The following is an 18,972-nucleotide window of genomic DNA, read 5'->3' on the forward strand; positions in this document are numbered from 1 at the left end:
TCTCTTTATGCCTCGTTGATTTTTCTTGTCCCCAAGGCTCAGGGCCAGGAGTATAGGTTGCTTGTGGATTATCTATAGGCTGCTGAATAAAGAGGTTGTTTTAGAGTCAGCCCCCTTGCCTGATCTACACAATTGTTTCATGTGGTTCTCTGGTCTAGGTGGTTCACAGTGCTTGACTTGAATCAAGCCTATTATCAAATTGCTCTCACCAAAAAATCCAAGCGTGCCACAGCCTTTTGCACTGACTGAAACCTCTACAAGTTCAATAAGGTGCCGTTTGGGTTGGCCACAGGAGCTGCTGTTCTCTCATTTGTTGGATCTTGGGGGATTTGAAATTAGTCTGTGTATTTAACTACCTGGATGATATGGTCATTTATAGTGATTCATTTGAGGAACACCTTTCCCATCTTAGACAATTGTTGTCAAAGTTTCGCGATGCTGGATTAACTGTCAAGCTGCCTATGATTACTCTCACCAGGTGTCAGGTTTCATTTGTGGGTCATCTGGTTTCTAGGTATGGCATTAGTATCAACCAAGAGCAAAGGAAGGACTTGAAGAGGTTCCCCCAAACTAGAACTAGGAAGGAGGTAGCTAGGTTTATTGGCACAAACATGCGGAAGGGATGACCGTGTTCCAGCATAAATTCATGCGCACCAACGGGTTGACCTCCTCCGACACGTACGAATCCTGCCCCCCATCCCCACCCACCGTCCCCTCTCCATAGCTTCAGCTCAGGGCCCACACAGCCAGACGCTCGCATACAAGATGGTCATTCGTGCCAACTACATACGTCAAATAAAAGTTTTGCATCACCCTGGTTACCAGAAATCCTGAAGATAGACGTTGACTATGGATATTGTATCAGAACACAGTCCAATTGACTGTTCAGAGATGTCACTAAACCCTCCCAAAGATGTAAACAACCATGCATGAGTAGCACCTATTAGACAGAAGGGGTCCGACAGCCGATCAGTTGCAGCCATTCCACCAGGAAGGTGGTACACAGATTGTGTTGCCTGTAGTTCAACCATGCCTAGATGGTCAACACCGCGGTTCGATTGTGTCCGCATTGTTACTTTGTGACAGGAAGAGCTCTCAACAAGCGAAGTGTCCAGGCGTCTCAGAGTGACCCAAAGTGATGATGTTCGGACACGGAGGAGACACAGAGAGACAGGAACTATCGATGACATGCCTCGCTCATGCCGCCCAATGGCTACTACTGCAGTGAATCACCACTACCGAAGGATTATTGCTCAGAGGAACCCTGACAGCAATGACACCATGTGGAATAATGCTTTTCGCGCAGCCACAGGATGTCATGTTATGACTCAAGTGATGTGTAATAGGCTGCATGTTGTGCAACTTCACTCCCAACATTCATGGCGAGGTCCATCTTTGCAACCACGACACCATGCAGTACGGTACAAATGAGCCCAACAACATGCCAAAGGGACAGCTCAGGATTGGCATCATGTTCTCTTCACCAAGTGTTGCATATGCCTTCAACCAGACAACTGTCGGAGACGTGTTTGGAGACAACCCAGTCAGGCTGAACGCCTTGGACACACTGCCCAGTGAGTGCAGCAAGGTGGAGGTTCCCTGCTGTTTTGGGGTGGCATTTTGTGGGGCCAACATATGCCACTGGTTATCGTGGAAGGTGCTGTAATGGCTGTACGATGCACGAGTGCCATCCTCCGACCGATAGTGCAACCATATCAGCTGCATATTGGCAAGACATTCATCTACCCCATCATGCACATCTTGTGAATGACTTCCTTCAGTATAACGACATTGCTCAACTAGAGTGGCCAGCTGTAGTGCCTCGAGAATTTTGGTGTAAAGTCTAGAGACACTCGGCTTTCCACTGTCTTGAACACCTGATATTTTAAGTACGAGGGTGAGAGAGTGGAGATGTGTCTACCTCGCCACTGGTTTCGGTGTGTGCAGGATGGACATGTATCGGGAGAATACGGCAATAGTGATGGTCAATTGACACGGGCAAGTGGTTGCCTCGTTCATCACAGAGTTACAAGATCAGCACTAGGAGCAAGCGCACCTTACTCCGTGACGGTGCTACAACAGTCATTATTGTGAACAGTTGAATTATGGAAAAGAAAAGAAAAGACACTTTTTACTTACTAACTTCCTAAAGTTGTGGATGGTGGACATGTGAGAAGCTTGAGAGGTTTTTGGAACTGTATTTATTGTAAAAGTACGTAATAGTTCCTGACAGACCGCAAGTCATTGGGCTTCCAAAATGTGATTCATTTATGTAAAAACTGTTATGAGGTGTTCTGTTTGTGGAAGTGAAATATAGTAGGATTGATTTAAAAGTATCTTGAGTGTACACAATCATTTTAAGAGTAGAGAAAATTCCTCCAAATAGCATCATATCTTTGGAGAAGAAGTTGGGCAGATTGTAGCAGCCGAATATCCTGAAAAGATCGGCAAAGCACCTCCAAATAAGTCCAATGATGAAGAGGACGTGTGAGTCTTGCACACCAGCACCACATTGCTTCCTCTAGTTGCCGGAAACTGACAGAGAGCATGTTCTCCAAACCCTATTGAAAATACCTGGGATAGATTGAAAAGGGCTGCTTATGGATGACATGACCCACCAACCACTCTGAGGGATCTATGCCGAATCACTGTTGAGGAGTGGGACAATCTGGACCAACAGTGCCTTGATGAACTTGTGGACAGTATTCCATGACTCATACAGGCATACATCAATGCAAGAGGACATGCTGCTGGGTATTAGAGGTATCGGTGTGCACAGCAATCTGGAACACCAACCCTTAAGGTCTTGCTGTATGGTGATACAACACACAATGTGTGGTTTTCATGCACAATAAAAAGGGGAGAAATGATGTTTACATTGTTCTCTATTCCAATTTTCTGTACAGGTTCCGGAACTCTCGGAACAGAGGTGATGCAAAACTTTTTTTGATGTGTGTTTTTCCACAGGTTCATTCCCAATTTTGCTCCAGTTTGCTTCACCGCTTAATGCTCTGCACCGGAAGGGAGAAATTTTTGAATGGGACGAAAGCTAACAGTATGCATTTGAGGCTATTAACACCACCATCACTAACCCCCCAGTGTTGGCTGTGCCTGACTTCAGCAAGAAATGTATTATACAGACTGACACGTCCAATGCAGGGATTGTTGCAGTTCTCCACCAAGAGGATCAAGGTCACAGATGCCCTTTAGTTTTTGCATCAAGGAGGCTGTTTGGCCCCAAGTTGAATTATTCCATGTATGAATGTGAGGCACAGGTCATTCTGTTTGCCCTAGAAAAATTCCAATTCTGTCTGGAACATAGGGAGTTTGGTTTACGGACCAATAATCAGGTGCTGAGTTGGGTCCTGGCCAGACCCAGGAAAACTGGTAGAATCGTGAGGTAGGAATTCTGGACTTCGGCATCTCATTTTAAGGTGCAGCACATTAAAGGTTCTGACAGTCAGGTAGCCAATATGCTCAGCCATTTGTTTGAACAGGAAGATATCAATGAAGGAGATTGAGCCTATGGTTCCGGTGATCTTGCTTGTACTGTTCTGAGTGAAATGCCCTGATTATTTGCCAATATTAAAATCAAGCACTATTAGGACCCATTGTTGGGACCAATTAGGAGGCAATTGCTGTCTGGGAAGGAGATGCCAAGGTTTTCACTGAAGAATGCTATATCGTGTAAACAGGCTGGCGAACCTGGGGAATTCAGGATTTTCTTGCCTCTTGAGTTAGTCCCCCCTGTCTTTCATTACTTCCACAATTCAACGGTGGATGGGCATTTAGGCCTGTACAAGACCTTGGTGAAGGTACAAGCTCACCTCACCAGGCCATCAATGTACAGGGATATCCAGCATTTAGTGGGCGAGTGCAGTTCTTGTAGAAAGGGGAAACCAAATTAAGGGGGGGGGGGGGGATAATTGGTTTGAGGGCATGATGTTGAGGCATGGTGGCTTTAATTTTGGTGGGCAATGGCACTCCGCTGGCATCATTAACTACTTGGGCTGTCAGTATCTATATTATTGATCATTTGTAGGGAGCCAGGGTCTTTGGTCAAGGTGTGTGTTGTTGGTTTTTAGAAGGTCCTGGTACTAACAGTTACGTGGAGGGCATGTGGCTGGAAAGTTGTTGGTTTTGGGAAATTCCTGCTGTCCACTACGCACCTCATGAAGCATGAGGGGTTAAATTGATCAGAGGCAAGCCTTGCTGGCTGAATTAAGAATTAATACCAGCGAGTTGTAAGAAGAGCAGTGGATGTGGCGTTCAACCTGATCAGCAAGTTCCTTTTGGCCTATTCAACAAGCTTAAATTTTATGGCACGTTGGAGACTGTCTGTATGGATTGCAGGGTATAACAACCTGACTTGGAATCCTGGAACTCACAGCCTCTTCACACCTGAGTGGAGTTAAGTGTTGTTTTTTTATTGGTACTTCTTATCATAAGGTCATGTCTGTATTAATGCGGAACTAGACCAATTACATTAATGTGCCTTTGAGTGATTGTGTTTATGGTCTTCAGTCAGTGTAACTAATGTAATTTGTTGTTCCATGCCATATCCCACGCAAGTGGACAAGCATTCTATGTCATAAATTGAGTTGTTGAAATTGTATCATACTTTCTGTCAAAAACAAGGCATTCTTTGTAGATGAGTATGCTCTAGTCATTGCATTAGCACGTGCTGAAAAGGAACATTAAGCTTGTAACTTGTATGTGTAGTCCCTTCCGCAATAAGTTAATACTGCCTACATCCTAGGCATTCTCGTCTGTAGCCTTATTTGAGCAGATTGCTGTTCCCTTCTGATGTGTGTTGGCAGAGTAATTTTGGCAGCAGATGACGCGTTCCTGTTCCCTGGGCCTGGAGCAGTGATGTGTGTTTTTTCTGCTGCAGCAACACTTTTGTCGTCGCACGATGTCTAGGTTGGTCCGCAATCTCGTGCCTCTACCAGCCACATCGTGTTTGTCCTAGTCAAGTAAATTTGATTGATTGATATGTACCATGGTGAAATATCGCCAATTAATTGGGACCTCTTGATCTATCCAATAATGTGAATTCAGGAATCACATAAGCTTTGAAATGTGTTCTGCAAGCCTAAGTTCCTCATCACTGTACCTGCTCTTCAGCTACTTGCTTGAACCTTGTACCCTTATTGCTATTTCTGGAGCATGTTAGATTTTGAAGCCCTTTACTTATGGATATGAACTGCTGAGTTTCTCCATTTTATCCACAGTCATTAGCTGACTCCACTCACTGTAAAACTGTTCTGCTTCTTGCCTGTTGGATGTGACAGCTACCTGTTGTACTTGGCAGCTTGTCTTGTATTTTGGGGGATTGTGTATTTTATTGCTTAGGGGATTTTATTAAGCCTTATAGATTGTTGAGGGCTTTCCAACAAACACCATCAATGGCATGTCTTGTTAGCAATCTGTATTTTGGGTGGGCATTGTCTATTTGTTTAAGGTGTTATCCATGTTAGGGAATTGTTAGTACATTTAGTGGCAGTCATTTGTAATTCATTTTATTAGTAAAACTCAATATGTTGAATCCACTTCCAGCCACATCTAGGTGGGGTGACTTCTTACTTGCATTTGGGGACTGTATATTCCTGGTTTCAAGCCCTGTTTGTAACGGTACAAATTGTAAAGTTTGTTATTAATGAATTGATCCTGTTCAAGTTTTTATATTACTGAGAGCGATATTATTTTTAACAAGGATTTTAATTTGTAATCATAATAATTCTTGTTAAGCAATAAAGTGTATTCCATGAAACAACAAATGACTAAATATGTGGGTACAACTTCCATGTGTTTTTACTTAAAATCATCCCAACCTTTGTTGTTGTGAGGTACCATATATATTGCAGGGAGAATTCCCACTTGCACAGTTCAGAAAAGCTGGCATTGGTCGGAACTATCCAGATGGCACAGGCTGTGAAACATGACATTGAAATTAAGAACATCAAGTTGGGCAGTGTGGTTAGCAACTGGGTGGTCCAGCTGTTTGTTGCCTACAGTTTGTCAGATGCTACTCATGTGGACAGACAGCTTTTTTGTTGTCATGCCCATGTGGAATGCAGCACAGTGGTTGTAGCTCAGCTTGTAGATTACATCACTGGTTTCACAGATAGCCCTGCCTTTGATGGGATAGGTGATGCTTGTGACTGGACTGGAAGAGGTGGTGGTGGGAGGATTTATGGGACAGATCTTGCATCTACATACTTTACAGGAATTTTAACCGTGAGGCAACGGGTTGGAGCAGGGGTTGTATAGGGATGGACGAAGATATTATGTAGGTTTGGTGGACGGCGGAATACCACAGTGGGGGGGGGGGGGGGGGGGGGGGGGGGGGAGGATAGTGGGTAGGACATTCTTCATTTCAGGGCACCATAAGAGGTAGTCAAAACCCTGATGAAGAACGAGTCACTTACTCGAGTACTAGGTGGTACTGACTCATGATGGGAATGCTCTTCTGTGGCCAGACAGTGGGACTTTGGGAGGTGGTGGGTGACTGAAGAGATATAGCATGGGATATCTGGTTTTGTACGAGGTTGGGAGCAGGCCTTAGTGAGGGTCTTAGTACATTTTGAGAGGGACTGCTCATCAAGACAGGTGTGATGGCCAAGGGTGTCTAGGCTGTAGGGAAGGGACTTCTTGAAGGCAGCTTTCGAAGTGGAGGTATATCTGGTGGTTGGTCGGTTTGATATGGACAGAGGTTCTGATGTAACCATCTTTGAGGTGGGGGCCAACACTGAGGAAGGTGGCTTGTTGGGATGAGGAGGACAAGTTGAAGTGAATGGGGGGAGAAGGTGTTGAGGTTCTGGAGCAATGTGGATAGGGTGACCTCACCTTCAATCCAGATCACGAAGATGTCATCAACGTATCTGAACCAGGTGAGAGATTTTGGATTTTGGGTGTTTAGAAAGGACTCCTCTAGATGACCCATGAATAGATTGGCATAGGATGGTGCCACGCAAGTGCCCATGGCCATACCCAAGATCTGATTCTACTTTATGTTTTTATAGGAGAAGTAATTGTGGGTGAGAATATAGTTGGCCATGGTGATTAGGAAGGAGGTTGTAGGTTTGGAATCTACTGAGAGTTGTGAAATCTAGTGTTCAATAGCAGAAAGGCCATGAACATCAGGGATGTTAGTGTAAAGGAAAGTGGTATCAATAGTGATGATCTGGGCACCATATGGTGAAGGTGAAGGTGAAGGTGGTGGTGGTGGTGGTGGTGGTGGTGGTGGTTAGTGTTTAACGTCCCGTCGACAACGAGGTCATTAGAGACGGAGCGCAAGCTCGGGTTAGGGAAGGATTGGGAAGGAAATCGGCCGTGCCCTTTCAAAGGAACGATCCCGGCATTTGCCTGAAACGATTTAGGGAAATCACGGAAAACCTAAATCAGGATGGCCGGGGACGGGATTGAACTGTCGTCCTCCCGAATGCGAGTCCAGTGTGCTAACCACTGCGCCACCTTGCTCGGTGTGGTGAAGGAACATTAACCGTGGAGAGTTGGTGGAGAAAATGGTTGGTATATTTATATAGGAAGGAAGGTTGTGGGTAATAGGCTATAGGTGTTGGTCTATGAGAGCAGAGATTTTGTCTGTGAGGGCGCAGTAACTGGGCACAACGGGGCATCCTGGGGTGGATGGATTTATGGATTTTAGGAAGCACGTAGAAGTAGGAGTGCAAGGGGTGGTAGAGGTGAGGAGAGAGGGCAGAGGTTCTGCAATGGATGTAAGGATTTGAGGAGAGACTGAAGATCCCACTGCATTTATGGAATGGAGTCACTATGGCTAGGGTTTGTACGCAGATGAATCTGGCAGCTGGTGGAGTCCTTCTGTCAGGTAATCCTTGCAGTTCGAAACAACAGAGGTGGTGTCTTTGTCAGCAGCTAGAATTATCATATTGGGATCAGTTTCTAGATAGTGGCTTGTGGTTGTTTCTTGCAGATGTAAGATTAGCTTGCATGTTCAGGGATTTGGGGAATGATGGTGAGGCAAGGTTCGAGGTTAAGAAATTTTGGCAAGTTAACAGGGAGTGATTTGGAGGCAGTGGGGTGGATTATGGTTTGATGGAAGAGTGTACTGAATCAGGGAGGGTTCATTATTGGTCTTTGGTTGAGACTGATACGGTGGATGGCGAAGAAGTGTTTCCAGTATAGGGACAGGGAGAAGGAGAGGTCCTTAACAAGTCCTGTACGACTGAATTTGGGAGTGGGACAAAGGGTGAAGGCTTTGGAAAGGACTGATACATCTGTGGAGATAAGGCTTTCGGAGGAAAGGTTCATCGCTGTGTTTCATGTCTGTTTAGGTTCTGCATTCTTGGAGGGAAGGTAAATGTAGTAGGTCTGCAAGACAGGGTTTGTCAGCTATGAGGTGATGCAGGTGAGGTCTGAGGTTGCTGTAAATGTAATGGATGGTGGTAGTCCAAGCCGAGAGTTGGATGTGAACAGGATGGAAAGTTTTTTGAGTAGGCGTTGTGTATGCTGCTCTAGTTCCTGGAGGGCAACAGTTTCAGTGTGTGATATGGGATCCAGGAATTTGGAATTGCATAGCAGCAAAATTTTACAGTTGGAGAGGAGGTACTGCAAGGAGCTTTGGGACTGTTTGAAATGGTTTCACAGGACCATGTTAGGACTGGCTGAATCTGAACAGATGGAGGTCACTGTGAAAGGAGGGGTTGCAGCCAGAGATGGGTAATTTGATGGTAAAGCCATTTGGGGGAGGGGGAGTGGGGATTCCATTAGCCCAGCAACAATGCAGAAACAGTATGTGGGACTATGTTCTGGCTTGGCTATGGATAAGGAAACGCTGTTTTAACATAGACAGAAGGAGCAATGATCCATGGTGGATGATAAAAAGGTGTAAAAATACATAAATAATGTAGGAATACATCCAAAAAAACCTGCAAAAATACAGCAAAACACATGGGAAAAATCACAAAAAGGATGAAACGCATGAAGAATGGCGAAACAGGATCAAGATGAAATATAAGGGAGTAGGTCAATAATGAAAGGGGAAAACCAACTGAAATCAATGTGAAAACACAATGAGATCAAAGAAAAAGTCAATAAAAAGATTGTAATATTGGCTGCAGGTCTGTGGTTGAATAAGTGTGAAGAAGGGAGGACAGCAGATGTGACTAGGTTAGGTGAAGTTAATATGTGTGAACTGGAATAGAGAGGAGAAGGAGTGGGGGTGGGGAGGGTTTTGTAGGATGAGATATAAGTTCATGTGGTACAAGAAGGTATAGAAAATAACATTTTTGTTGTTGTGCCTATCTACGACTCAGTATCTTCATTATATGGTGAGCAGCAACTATTCTTTTCATAATATGTCATTATTCCATCCTGGATTTTCCATTGTTCTATCATTATTAACTGATGTTTAAAAGTGTGATTTCTCTAAACCTTGTGAATCACCAAATAATAGATCTCCATAAGCACAACAAGTCAGTGAACCCTACACTAAACAGTAATTAAGGCAATGACAAATGAAAAACGCTCTTATATGGCATATACTCAGCACATAATACCCTGACACATCATTCTGAATCCTCTTTGCCAGTTACAAATTATCTGTATTAGTCAAAATTATGTTTTTTGTCCTTTGGCAATTTACAAACACATTTACATTTCAAAATTGGTACTCAATACTATAAAGATCAAAGTCCAATTGAAAATGCTGTAAAGAGTTACATCAAATACATGTATAACTTTTTGAAAGTAAGTTAATTTTACAGCATGTTTTTATGGCTTGAACACTGAATCCATTCAATAAAATTTGTGTTTTTTATTGTTAATTCAAGTATGTTTATCACATAATGAGTAGTAAAAATAATCCAACATCAATATGAACAATTAACCTCATGGCAATGGTATGGCTTGCATGCCACAACAATACAGATAACCCTACTGTATGTGAAACCACATTGATAGTGTACTACTGGAGAAGCCAGACTAGCTTACAGATCCTGAGGAAAGGAAACACCCTGCTCAGTAGTGGCAGTGGTAACATTTTTGACAATGTTAGTTAACATGGACTTACTATGCCTGTACTCCGAATGACTGAAAGCAAAGGGAAACTACAACATTTATTTTTTTTCTGAGGATATGCAGTTCTACTGAATAGTTTAATGATGTCAACATCCTTCTGACTAAAGTATTCTGTACATAAAATAGTGATCCACTCTGAACTTAGAGTGAGGACAATTAAGGAAGCTGTTATCATCACGAAAAAAAAAGTAGTTTTCTAGTGGTCAGAACATAGAATTTTAGACCTCTTTACTGCATAGGATGTTTAGAGAATTGATAAATGGAACTCGATAGGTTGAAGTATAGCAAGAATTAATGAAGGGGGTGCCAGGAAGGAAGAACAGGACTTTTGTCCTGTGAGTACAGGATTATCAACACAAAATCCAAGAGGTGCAAATCAAGGGTAGATCTAATAATGAATAAGAAAATGTGAACATGTGTGAATTACCATGAACAACTTAATGAATAAATTATAATAGCCAAAACACACAAAGTCAATACCCAGCACAGTACTAAAAGTTTATATGCCTACTAATTCCAAGGATGATGAGGAGATTGAGAAAATGTAGAATACAATAAAGGAAATGAAAATTTAATCATGATTGGGAACAAAGGAAATGAAAATTTAATCATGATTGGGAACTGAAATTCCACAGTACAAAAGGAAGAGAAGGACAACCAGTAGGAGAATGTGGCCTGTGTAAAGGACTGAAAAGAGAAGCTACCTGATATAGTTTTGCATGAAGCACAATTTAATCACATTTAACACTTGGTTTAAGTATCGTGGAAGAAGGTAAGAAACCTAGAGACAGTAGAAGGTTTTGGAACTGCAGTGTAAACCTCAAGAAATTTCAGAAAAGAGGGAGTTTAATGACATGTATTCTGGATAAGTTGAATGAACCAGAGGTTGTTGAGAGTTTCACAGCTTTAGACAAAATATTGACCAAAACAGATGAAATGAATGCAATAGAGGAAGAATGGGTAGCTGTGGGAGATGAAAAAGTGAAGGCAACAGAGGCTCAAATTAACAAAAAGACAAAGCCCAGTAGAAATCCATTGGATAACACGCAAAATAATTGAATTTAATTGATGTAACAAGACAAATGTAGCAAATGAATGGAATATAGATGTATAAAAAATGAGATTGACAGGAAGTGTGGAAGGGAAAACCAGAATGTCTGACGTCAGAAAAAGAAGGTTAACTTTCTATGAGCACATCAGCAAGTTACCACAAACACGGCTCACAAGTCAATGTTCCCTTCTGCCTGTACACCAGTGAAGTCATATGGTGGCACGTACTGCTGCAAGTTTGTTGGGTTATAACTCATTCAGTGCACTGAAGGTGGCTATTCATAGCAAAAATCTGGATATGCAAGAATATTAAAAAACCAATGGGATTGCGACTGATCATTTTGTTACTGTCCTTCCATATCAGGCAGGGTTGTCACACAGATTTAGTTCAAGGCAGAGCCAAGAAAACAGAATATGTGGAAAATCAGACTGTTCACTAGTTATGAATAGTAGCATTTCTGTCACTCATTTCTGTTGCACTTAGCTACAGGAAGACCTTTCTATTTTTATTTGACTGCAACTCACCACATAGCGAAGTTATATATTGTTACATTCCATCCTAGATTTTCCATTGTTTGATTTATTTGACTGCAGATAGTGCACATACTTCAAACCATAGCAAATTTTTCACAAAATACCAACACCTCTGTTCAAGTAGCAGATTTATGAAAGCGAAAGAGAGAGAGAGAGAGAGAGAGAGAGAGAGAAAGGGGGGGGGGGGAGGGGGGGTTGTAGGCAGAAAGGGAAAAGGAAAGAGTTTTATAATCTGAAAGTAGAAGCAAATTCATATCTTAACCAAAACCCACCTGCAATTCAACATTCTTCAGCAGCATTTGGAGACTCAGTGTCACACTTTGGGCTATAAGTTGGCTTTCAGCATTCACTTCACAGCTAAGGACTGCATGTCCATCCACAATTTTCTGCAAACATGCTCGCCCTGGAGCTAACAAAAAGTTATAGATATAGACATGCTTAAGAAATAAACAGAAATGTACAACTGATTTTAATTGTATTATTCAACACTACCACAAATTAACCATATGCACATTACTGTACACAAAGCAGGTGTTGTATATTTGATAAGAGAAGAGACATGTAACTAAGCATGCATTTTCTCAAGATATCATGGAATTGTCAACCACTTCTGATATGTGGGGCTCTACAAAACGCTATGCACGCATGTGTGTGTGTGTGTGTGTGTGTGTGTGTGTGTGTGTGTGTGTGTGTGTATGTGTGTGTGTGTGTGTGCGCCAACAAAAGTAAATTTTTGTACATAAATGTTAGAAATAGAGAGGAAGGGGTTGGAGGAAATAAGAGAAATATGAGATTAAGTAGGAAAACTAGCCATGACTGCAAGTTAACAGACAGTCATAAATGATGAGAGGAAAATCAACAATGAAATGCTAGTAGCACATAAGAATTAAAACTAAGATGTTACTAGTTAAATGCTTATGACAGAAGAGATTCAAACATCTGAGAAGTTAGCAGTGGGATATAGAGCTGTTGAGATGTCAGAAATTGTAGTGCTTCAAGAATTTACATGTAAATTCTGGAACCACTTGGCCTTCGGCCCCCTCGAACAAGCGATATTTTAAAGATAAGTGTGAGATTTTGAAGTTAACATACTTACAGAGTCCTGGAGTGAAGTGTCACTTATTTCTAGCGTTTTCTTTAACACATTATGAACGAAATATCACTTATGGGTATTACAAATAATGGGAGTGTACATAGTCGGTATTACTGAAACAAAGAGCTGTTGTGACTCGCCGATCTTTCAAAGTGCCGCCGCGCAGTTACGCGCATCCTCTACATGCGGCGCTGTCTGCCAGCCATGCAGCAGCAGCGGCACCTAAGCGGCCAGCCAGCCAGCGGCCGCTAGACTTGGACTCAGTTATGATTTGACTGTTAAAGTGTACACATGTCTTACTCTGTTTACTTGATCTGTGACTTTCATTGTATTGCATCTTCCTTGAAATACATTTGTTCAACTTGAAGTAATAACAATTGGTGCCAAGGTAGTGAATTTTCTTTTCCATCGTTGACCCACATGTTTCCATGGCTACTTTACAGCAACTACTGCAAGGTCTCATAGAACAGCAAACGCTTCTCACAAATGCGATTCGTGATTTTGTAGCGGCATCAAATGCAGGGCATCTCTCGTTGTTGCCTCTACCTACTTTTCCTTCTTATGACGAGACGGCGGAAGACTGGTCTGATTACGAAAAACGTCTTCGACAGCACTTCTTGGCTTTTCATGTCGCGGACGAACAAACATGTAAGTCTCTGTTCCTTTCATGGATTTCACCTCAAATGTATCGGTTGTTGTCGCAATTGGCTCTGTTGAAAGATCCTGAGTCTTTGTCCTTTGCTGAAATGTGCTCACTTCTGTCCATCTATTTTCAAAAGCAAACACATGTGGTGGCCTCTCATGTTGCCTTTTATCGTTGTCAAAAACAATCGAATCAATCCTATCGCGCTTGGGCCGCTGAACTTCACGGCCTCAGTAGAACGTCTCAATTTGTTACTGAAGTTCACAAAGAATCCTACGCCAATTCCATGGTATGGGATGCTATTATCCGATCGGCGCCCGACAAAGAAGTTAGGCAACGTGCCCTTCATTTGGCAAATCTGACTCTAGATGAAGTCCTATCCATCACTCAGTCTTTTGAAATTTCTCGTGCCACTGGAGCGCAAATAGAGGCATGGGGCGACGTCGGGGAAATACAACCTCTGTGCGATGTTGATGAAGCGTGTGGCGTGTCCCCACCGGCCGACGTGGCTGCAGTACGCTCCCAAGCGCAGCCTCGGCCTAACTGTAAACACACCTCTAAGACACTGCAGCAAAACCCATGGCAACTTCCTTCATGTCCACGGTGTTTTACGAAACATTCACGAGAAGATTGTCCACAACGTTGGGCCATGTGTCACAAATGCAAAAAAAAGGGTCATGTGTCATCCGTTTGCAAATCCGACCGCATACATGATGTTCATGAACATGACGCTGATTCTGATTCTGTATTGTCTGTCAATTGTACTTCTTCCCTTTCAGGGAAGTTATTCCTCACTGTCCAAATACTTGGTCAAGACGATCGCATGCAGGTGGATACTGGTTCTGCTGCCACTATCATCAATTCTCAGATGTATCTTCAGTTGGGTTCTCCAATCCTGTCACCTGTCACTAGGCAATTACGGACTTACAATAAACAGAGGATTTCTCTCTTGGGCCAATTTGATGCTGAGGTATCTTACAAATCTGTTGTTCACACTGTTCCCATATTTGTGGTCGACCATAGTAACATGGAGAATCTTTTTGGTTTCGATGCCTTTCGCGTTTTTGGGTTCTCCATAGATGACTCTAACAATATCGTCTCTGATGCTATTCTTTATGCTCAATTGGATTTCTTGTTGACGACATTTTCGTCCCTTTTTTCTCCTAGGTTCGGCCGTGAAAACGACTTTGAAGCTCATATCACGCTCAAACCCACTGCTTGGCCTAATTTTTTTCGGGCTCAGCCCATTCCTGTGGCCCTTCGTGATCAGGTCAAACGGGAGCTGGACCGTCTCACTGCTTCAGGGGTCTTGCTTCCTGTCACTTCCAGTGAGTAGTCCTCTCCTGTCGTTGTCGTTGCTAAGCCAAATGGTGATATTCGTCTCTGCGATGGTTTCAAAGCCACTGTGAATGCTCAATGCCTTATCGACACTTACCCTATCCCTCGACCTGAAGAATTGTTCACTAAACTTGCTGGAGGCCAGTATTTTTCTAAACTTGACCTGTCAGAAGCTTATCATCAACTTCCTCTCGACACTGCTTCCCAGCAGTTTCTGGTCCTTAACATGCCTTTCAGCCTCTATCAATACCAACGCTTTCCATTCTGGGTTGCCAGCACCCCTGCTCTCTTTCAGCGATTCTTGGAACAATTATTGCTCACTGTCCCTGAGTGTATAAATTGCCAGGACGACATTGTTGTTACTGGCTCCACCACTGGCGAACATCATCAAAATCTCCGCACACTTTTTCATGTCTTACAGACTGCCGGTCTTAAATGTAATCTTCAGAAATCAAAATTTTTTCAGGCATCTATTACGTACTTGGGGTTTCAACTCTCTCGGGATGGCATTCCTCTGCTTCAGCAAACTGTCGCTGCGATCAATGCCCTTCCTCGCCCTACATCTGTTAAGGAACTGCAGGACTTCTTGGGGAAAATAGCATACTATCACAAGTTTTTACCATCTGCTGCTTCGGTGGCTCAGCCGTTGCATCGCCTGTTGCATAAAAATGTGCCTTTTCACTGGTCCGCGTCATGCGATGCGGCTTTCCAGAAATTGAAGACTATGCCGAAACAGGCCCCGTGCCTGGCTACTTATCGACCTGGCCAACACCTTGTTCTTGCCATGGACGCCTCTCAATACGGGGTCGGTGCTGTCCTTGCGCACCATTTTTCTGACGGTTCTAAACAACCCATTGCTTATGCCTCCAAAACGCTCACGGATGCTCAACAAAAGTATTCTCAAATTGAAAAAGCTTTGGCCATTATTTGTGCCTTTCATAAGTTTGGTGTTTTTCTCTATGGATCCAAATTTCATCTTGTTACGGATCACAAACCACTTGTTTCCTTGTTTCATCCATCAAAGGCTGCACACCGCCTCCAGCATTGGGCTCTTTACTTGTCTCGTTTCAATTATGAGATTCATAATTGAGCCGGCCAACGGCTCAACATGTGAATGCTGATGCACTGTCTCACCTTCCCATGGGTCCTGATCTGGCATTCAATACGGACGAACTTTTGTGTTTCCACCCAGATGTTGCCGAAGCAGTGGGTTGTGGACGGGTTCCCCATCACCGAGGACCAGCTGGCGGCTGTTACGGGTTCTGACCCTACCCTCTCCTAGGTTTTATGCTACATTCAGAAGGGTTGGCCAGATCGTCCGCACTGGGGTGTCTCTTGCACAAAATCTCTGGCGTGCTGTCATGTGTACTGGCCCGGCATCGACTCAAATCGCACACATGGTCGCTGCCTGCAGCCCTTGTGCGTCACAGGCCGCTGCCCTGAAGTCATCTTTGTCACCATGGCCTTCGCTTGAGAAGCCTTGGGAGCGTATTTATGCTGACTTCGCGGGACCTTTTTTAGGTACTTATTGGCTTCTCATTATTGACGCCTACTCTAATTTTCCTTTCATTGTCTGTTGCACGTTGCCTACCACCGTGGCAACCACCAATGCTCTAGCTCACATTTTCTCTTTGGAACGCCTTCCGTCTACTCTTGTTACTGATAATGGTCCGCAATTTGCCTCTTCCGATTTTGCGGATTTTTGTGCCCGTCATGGCGTCATGCATGTCACGGCTTCTCCATTCCATCCACAGTCAAACGGTGAGGCTGAAAGACTGGTCCACACATTTAAGGCTCAGATGAGGATACTCCCGACTTCTTCTGCCAATGCCTGTATGAAATCCAGATGGACACAGATGTTGCAGTGCGTCATTCGGACCAGCTTTGGCCTCGTGTGCCGGCAACACCTGTTCCGGGTGCCACTACAAAACCTTCGACTCTACCTGACGCTCGGGATACTGGAATCTCTCTTAACTCACAACGCAGTCCTCTCACCATCATATCGGTGCCAGCACAAGATCTGACGCCACCAGGAGACGTGCCCATGCAGGAACCAGATGACCATCATCTGTCGGAGCAACTATACTCGCCTCCTTCTCCTACGGACGCGGACACATCGCCCATGTCTCCTGTTATAGCAACCGGACTTGCCGCAATGGGCAGATTGGTGCACGGGGCCCCAGCAGATTCGACCCCCACGTCTCTTGTCATCTCAACCCGTTATCATCGGGGACACTTCCGTCTGTACGGGAAGCCTCCTCCTCGAGACTTTACGGCCAGTCAAACAACACCTATGGATGTTGGCAATCTACAGGCCACCTCCATCAAGACCTGTGCAAAAAATTCAAAGGGGGGAAAAGTGTTGTGACTCGCTGATCTTTCAAAGAGCCATCACGTAGTTACGCGCGTCCTCTACAAGCGGCGCTGTCTGCCAGCCATGCAGCAGCAGTGCCACCTAAGCGGCCAACCAGCCAGAGGCCACTAGACTTGGACTCAGTTATGATTTGACTGTTAAAGTGTATACACGTCTTACTCTGTTTACTTGATCTGTGACTTTCATGTATTGCGTCTTCCTTGAAATATATTTGTTCAACTTGAAGTTATAACAAGAGCAAAGTTGTAAAACACGAGACCCAGGTGAACTGCAACATTGGGAATATCCCATTTCATCAGACACTTTTAGTAGTAGAAAGTATCACTAGGGATGTGCTATTTTGCCTAAACTGACTATCAGAATTTAACGTTGTATTGAATTTTGAGAAGAATCTTCTTTATTTTGGAAAAGATGACAACAAATATTGTGTAATGTTTGTGACGGACAGCTATATTAGTAAACAAACAACTGAGAGTCGATGTCTGAGATTAACTGCTACTGCACGATTGTCACCAGTGATTGATAACTTAAGTCAGGTGGCACAACACGCTGACATACAAAACAAAATAACTTAATTGCCAATATTAACCAGTGAACAAATATTAGATTTATCTAAAATTCCCTTGGAATATGAAATGGTATTTTCTGATCATCCAGGTAGTATTAGTGACTGTATGGAAATTTAAAATCAAATATAGTACTCCATTTTTATGTAAGGCTTATGCAATACAGTAAGTTTAAAAGAAGCAGTTAAGGAAGAAATTGACAAAATGATTGACAATAACATAACAGCACGTAGCACTGGCATCATGAAGAACCCCTTGGTAGTAGTAAAAAAGACTGCATGAGGTGTGCAGTTGGTACTAGACGTGCGTACTTTGAATATCCATATAGAGACAGAACGAGACAGACCCATTAACATTGATGAATTATTGTTCAAATTTGAGAAAGCACAGTATTTTAGTACGATGGGTCTGACTGCTGGATATTGGCAAATTCGGTTACATCCTGAATCAAAGAAATATATAGCATTTCTATTTGATGGGAAATCGTATCATTTTAATGTGTTGCCATTCAGGCTAAATAACTGTGTCCGTGTTTATATGGGCAATGGATGAGGCGTTAGGAAGGGAATTATTAAAGGATTTAATAATATATGTAGATGATATACTCGTAATCTCATCTACCTGGGAAGAGCATTGCCTGACCGTGAGTAAAACTCTGAAAAGGTTTAAAGAAAAAGGTGTTACAGTAAAATTGTCTAAATTGCACTTTGCGAGGCAAGAGCTTAAGTTCTTAGGGCATATCGCAGGAGTGCAAGGAATTAGACCACATCCAAAACATATAAAGGGCATTAAGGGGTGTCCATCCCCCAAAAATATAAGACAATTGAAGGGATTTATTGGAATGGCCAAGTACTATAGACGATATATACGAAGTCAAGAGCTGAACAACCCAAGATTTTTACATTTATTAAGGAAGATAATACCGTGGGTTTGGGACCAAGAGGCCAATGATGCATTTGAAAATGTAAAATGAGCACTGGTTGAATCACCCATATTACACCATCTGGTTATGGGTGAGCCATTCAAAATTTCAACAGATGCAACAGACTATGGTATAGCAGCAGAACTTTTCCAAGGAGAGTGGGATCTGGAAAGTACAAATCACAGATCTATAGCTTTCGCTAGCCAGAGTCTCGACAAACATGAATTAAACTATACAGCCACAGAAAAGGAACTATTAGCAATAGTATGGGGTATCCAAAAATTCCAAACACTAGTATGGGGGTCAGAAACACACATATATATATATATATATATATATATATATATATATATATATATATATAAAAAACAGGCGGAGTGACGACCATTGGAT

The 18,972-nt window shown here is 43.1% G+C and overlaps 1 protein-coding gene across 3 annotated transcripts in view; it reads right to left on the reverse strand.

The window, feature by feature from the left end:
• LOC124605134 (tetratricopeptide repeat protein 17) overlaps window positions 1–18,972 on the reverse strand; it is a 335,078-nt gene that overhangs the window by 185,601 nt on the left and 130,505 nt on the right. For all 3 annotated transcript variants that reach the window (XR_006978605.1, XM_047136616.1, XM_047136617.1), the window contains exon 8: window positions 11,916–12,052. Coding sequence is in view for 2 of the 3 variants with exons in the window: in XM_047136616.1 (XP_046992572.1) it covers window positions 11,916–12,052 (137 nt within the window). In the remaining variant the exon portion in view is untranslated. The remainder of the gene's footprint in view (window positions 1–11,915; window positions 12,053–18,972) is intronic.

Source organism: Schistocerca americana, chromosome 3 (genome assembly GCF_021461395.2).
Source record: "Schistocerca americana isolate TAMUIC-IGC-003095 chromosome 3, iqSchAmer2.1, whole genome shotgun sequence".
Lineage (NCBI taxonomy): Eukaryota > Metazoa > Arthropoda > Insecta > Orthoptera > Acrididae > Schistocerca > Schistocerca americana.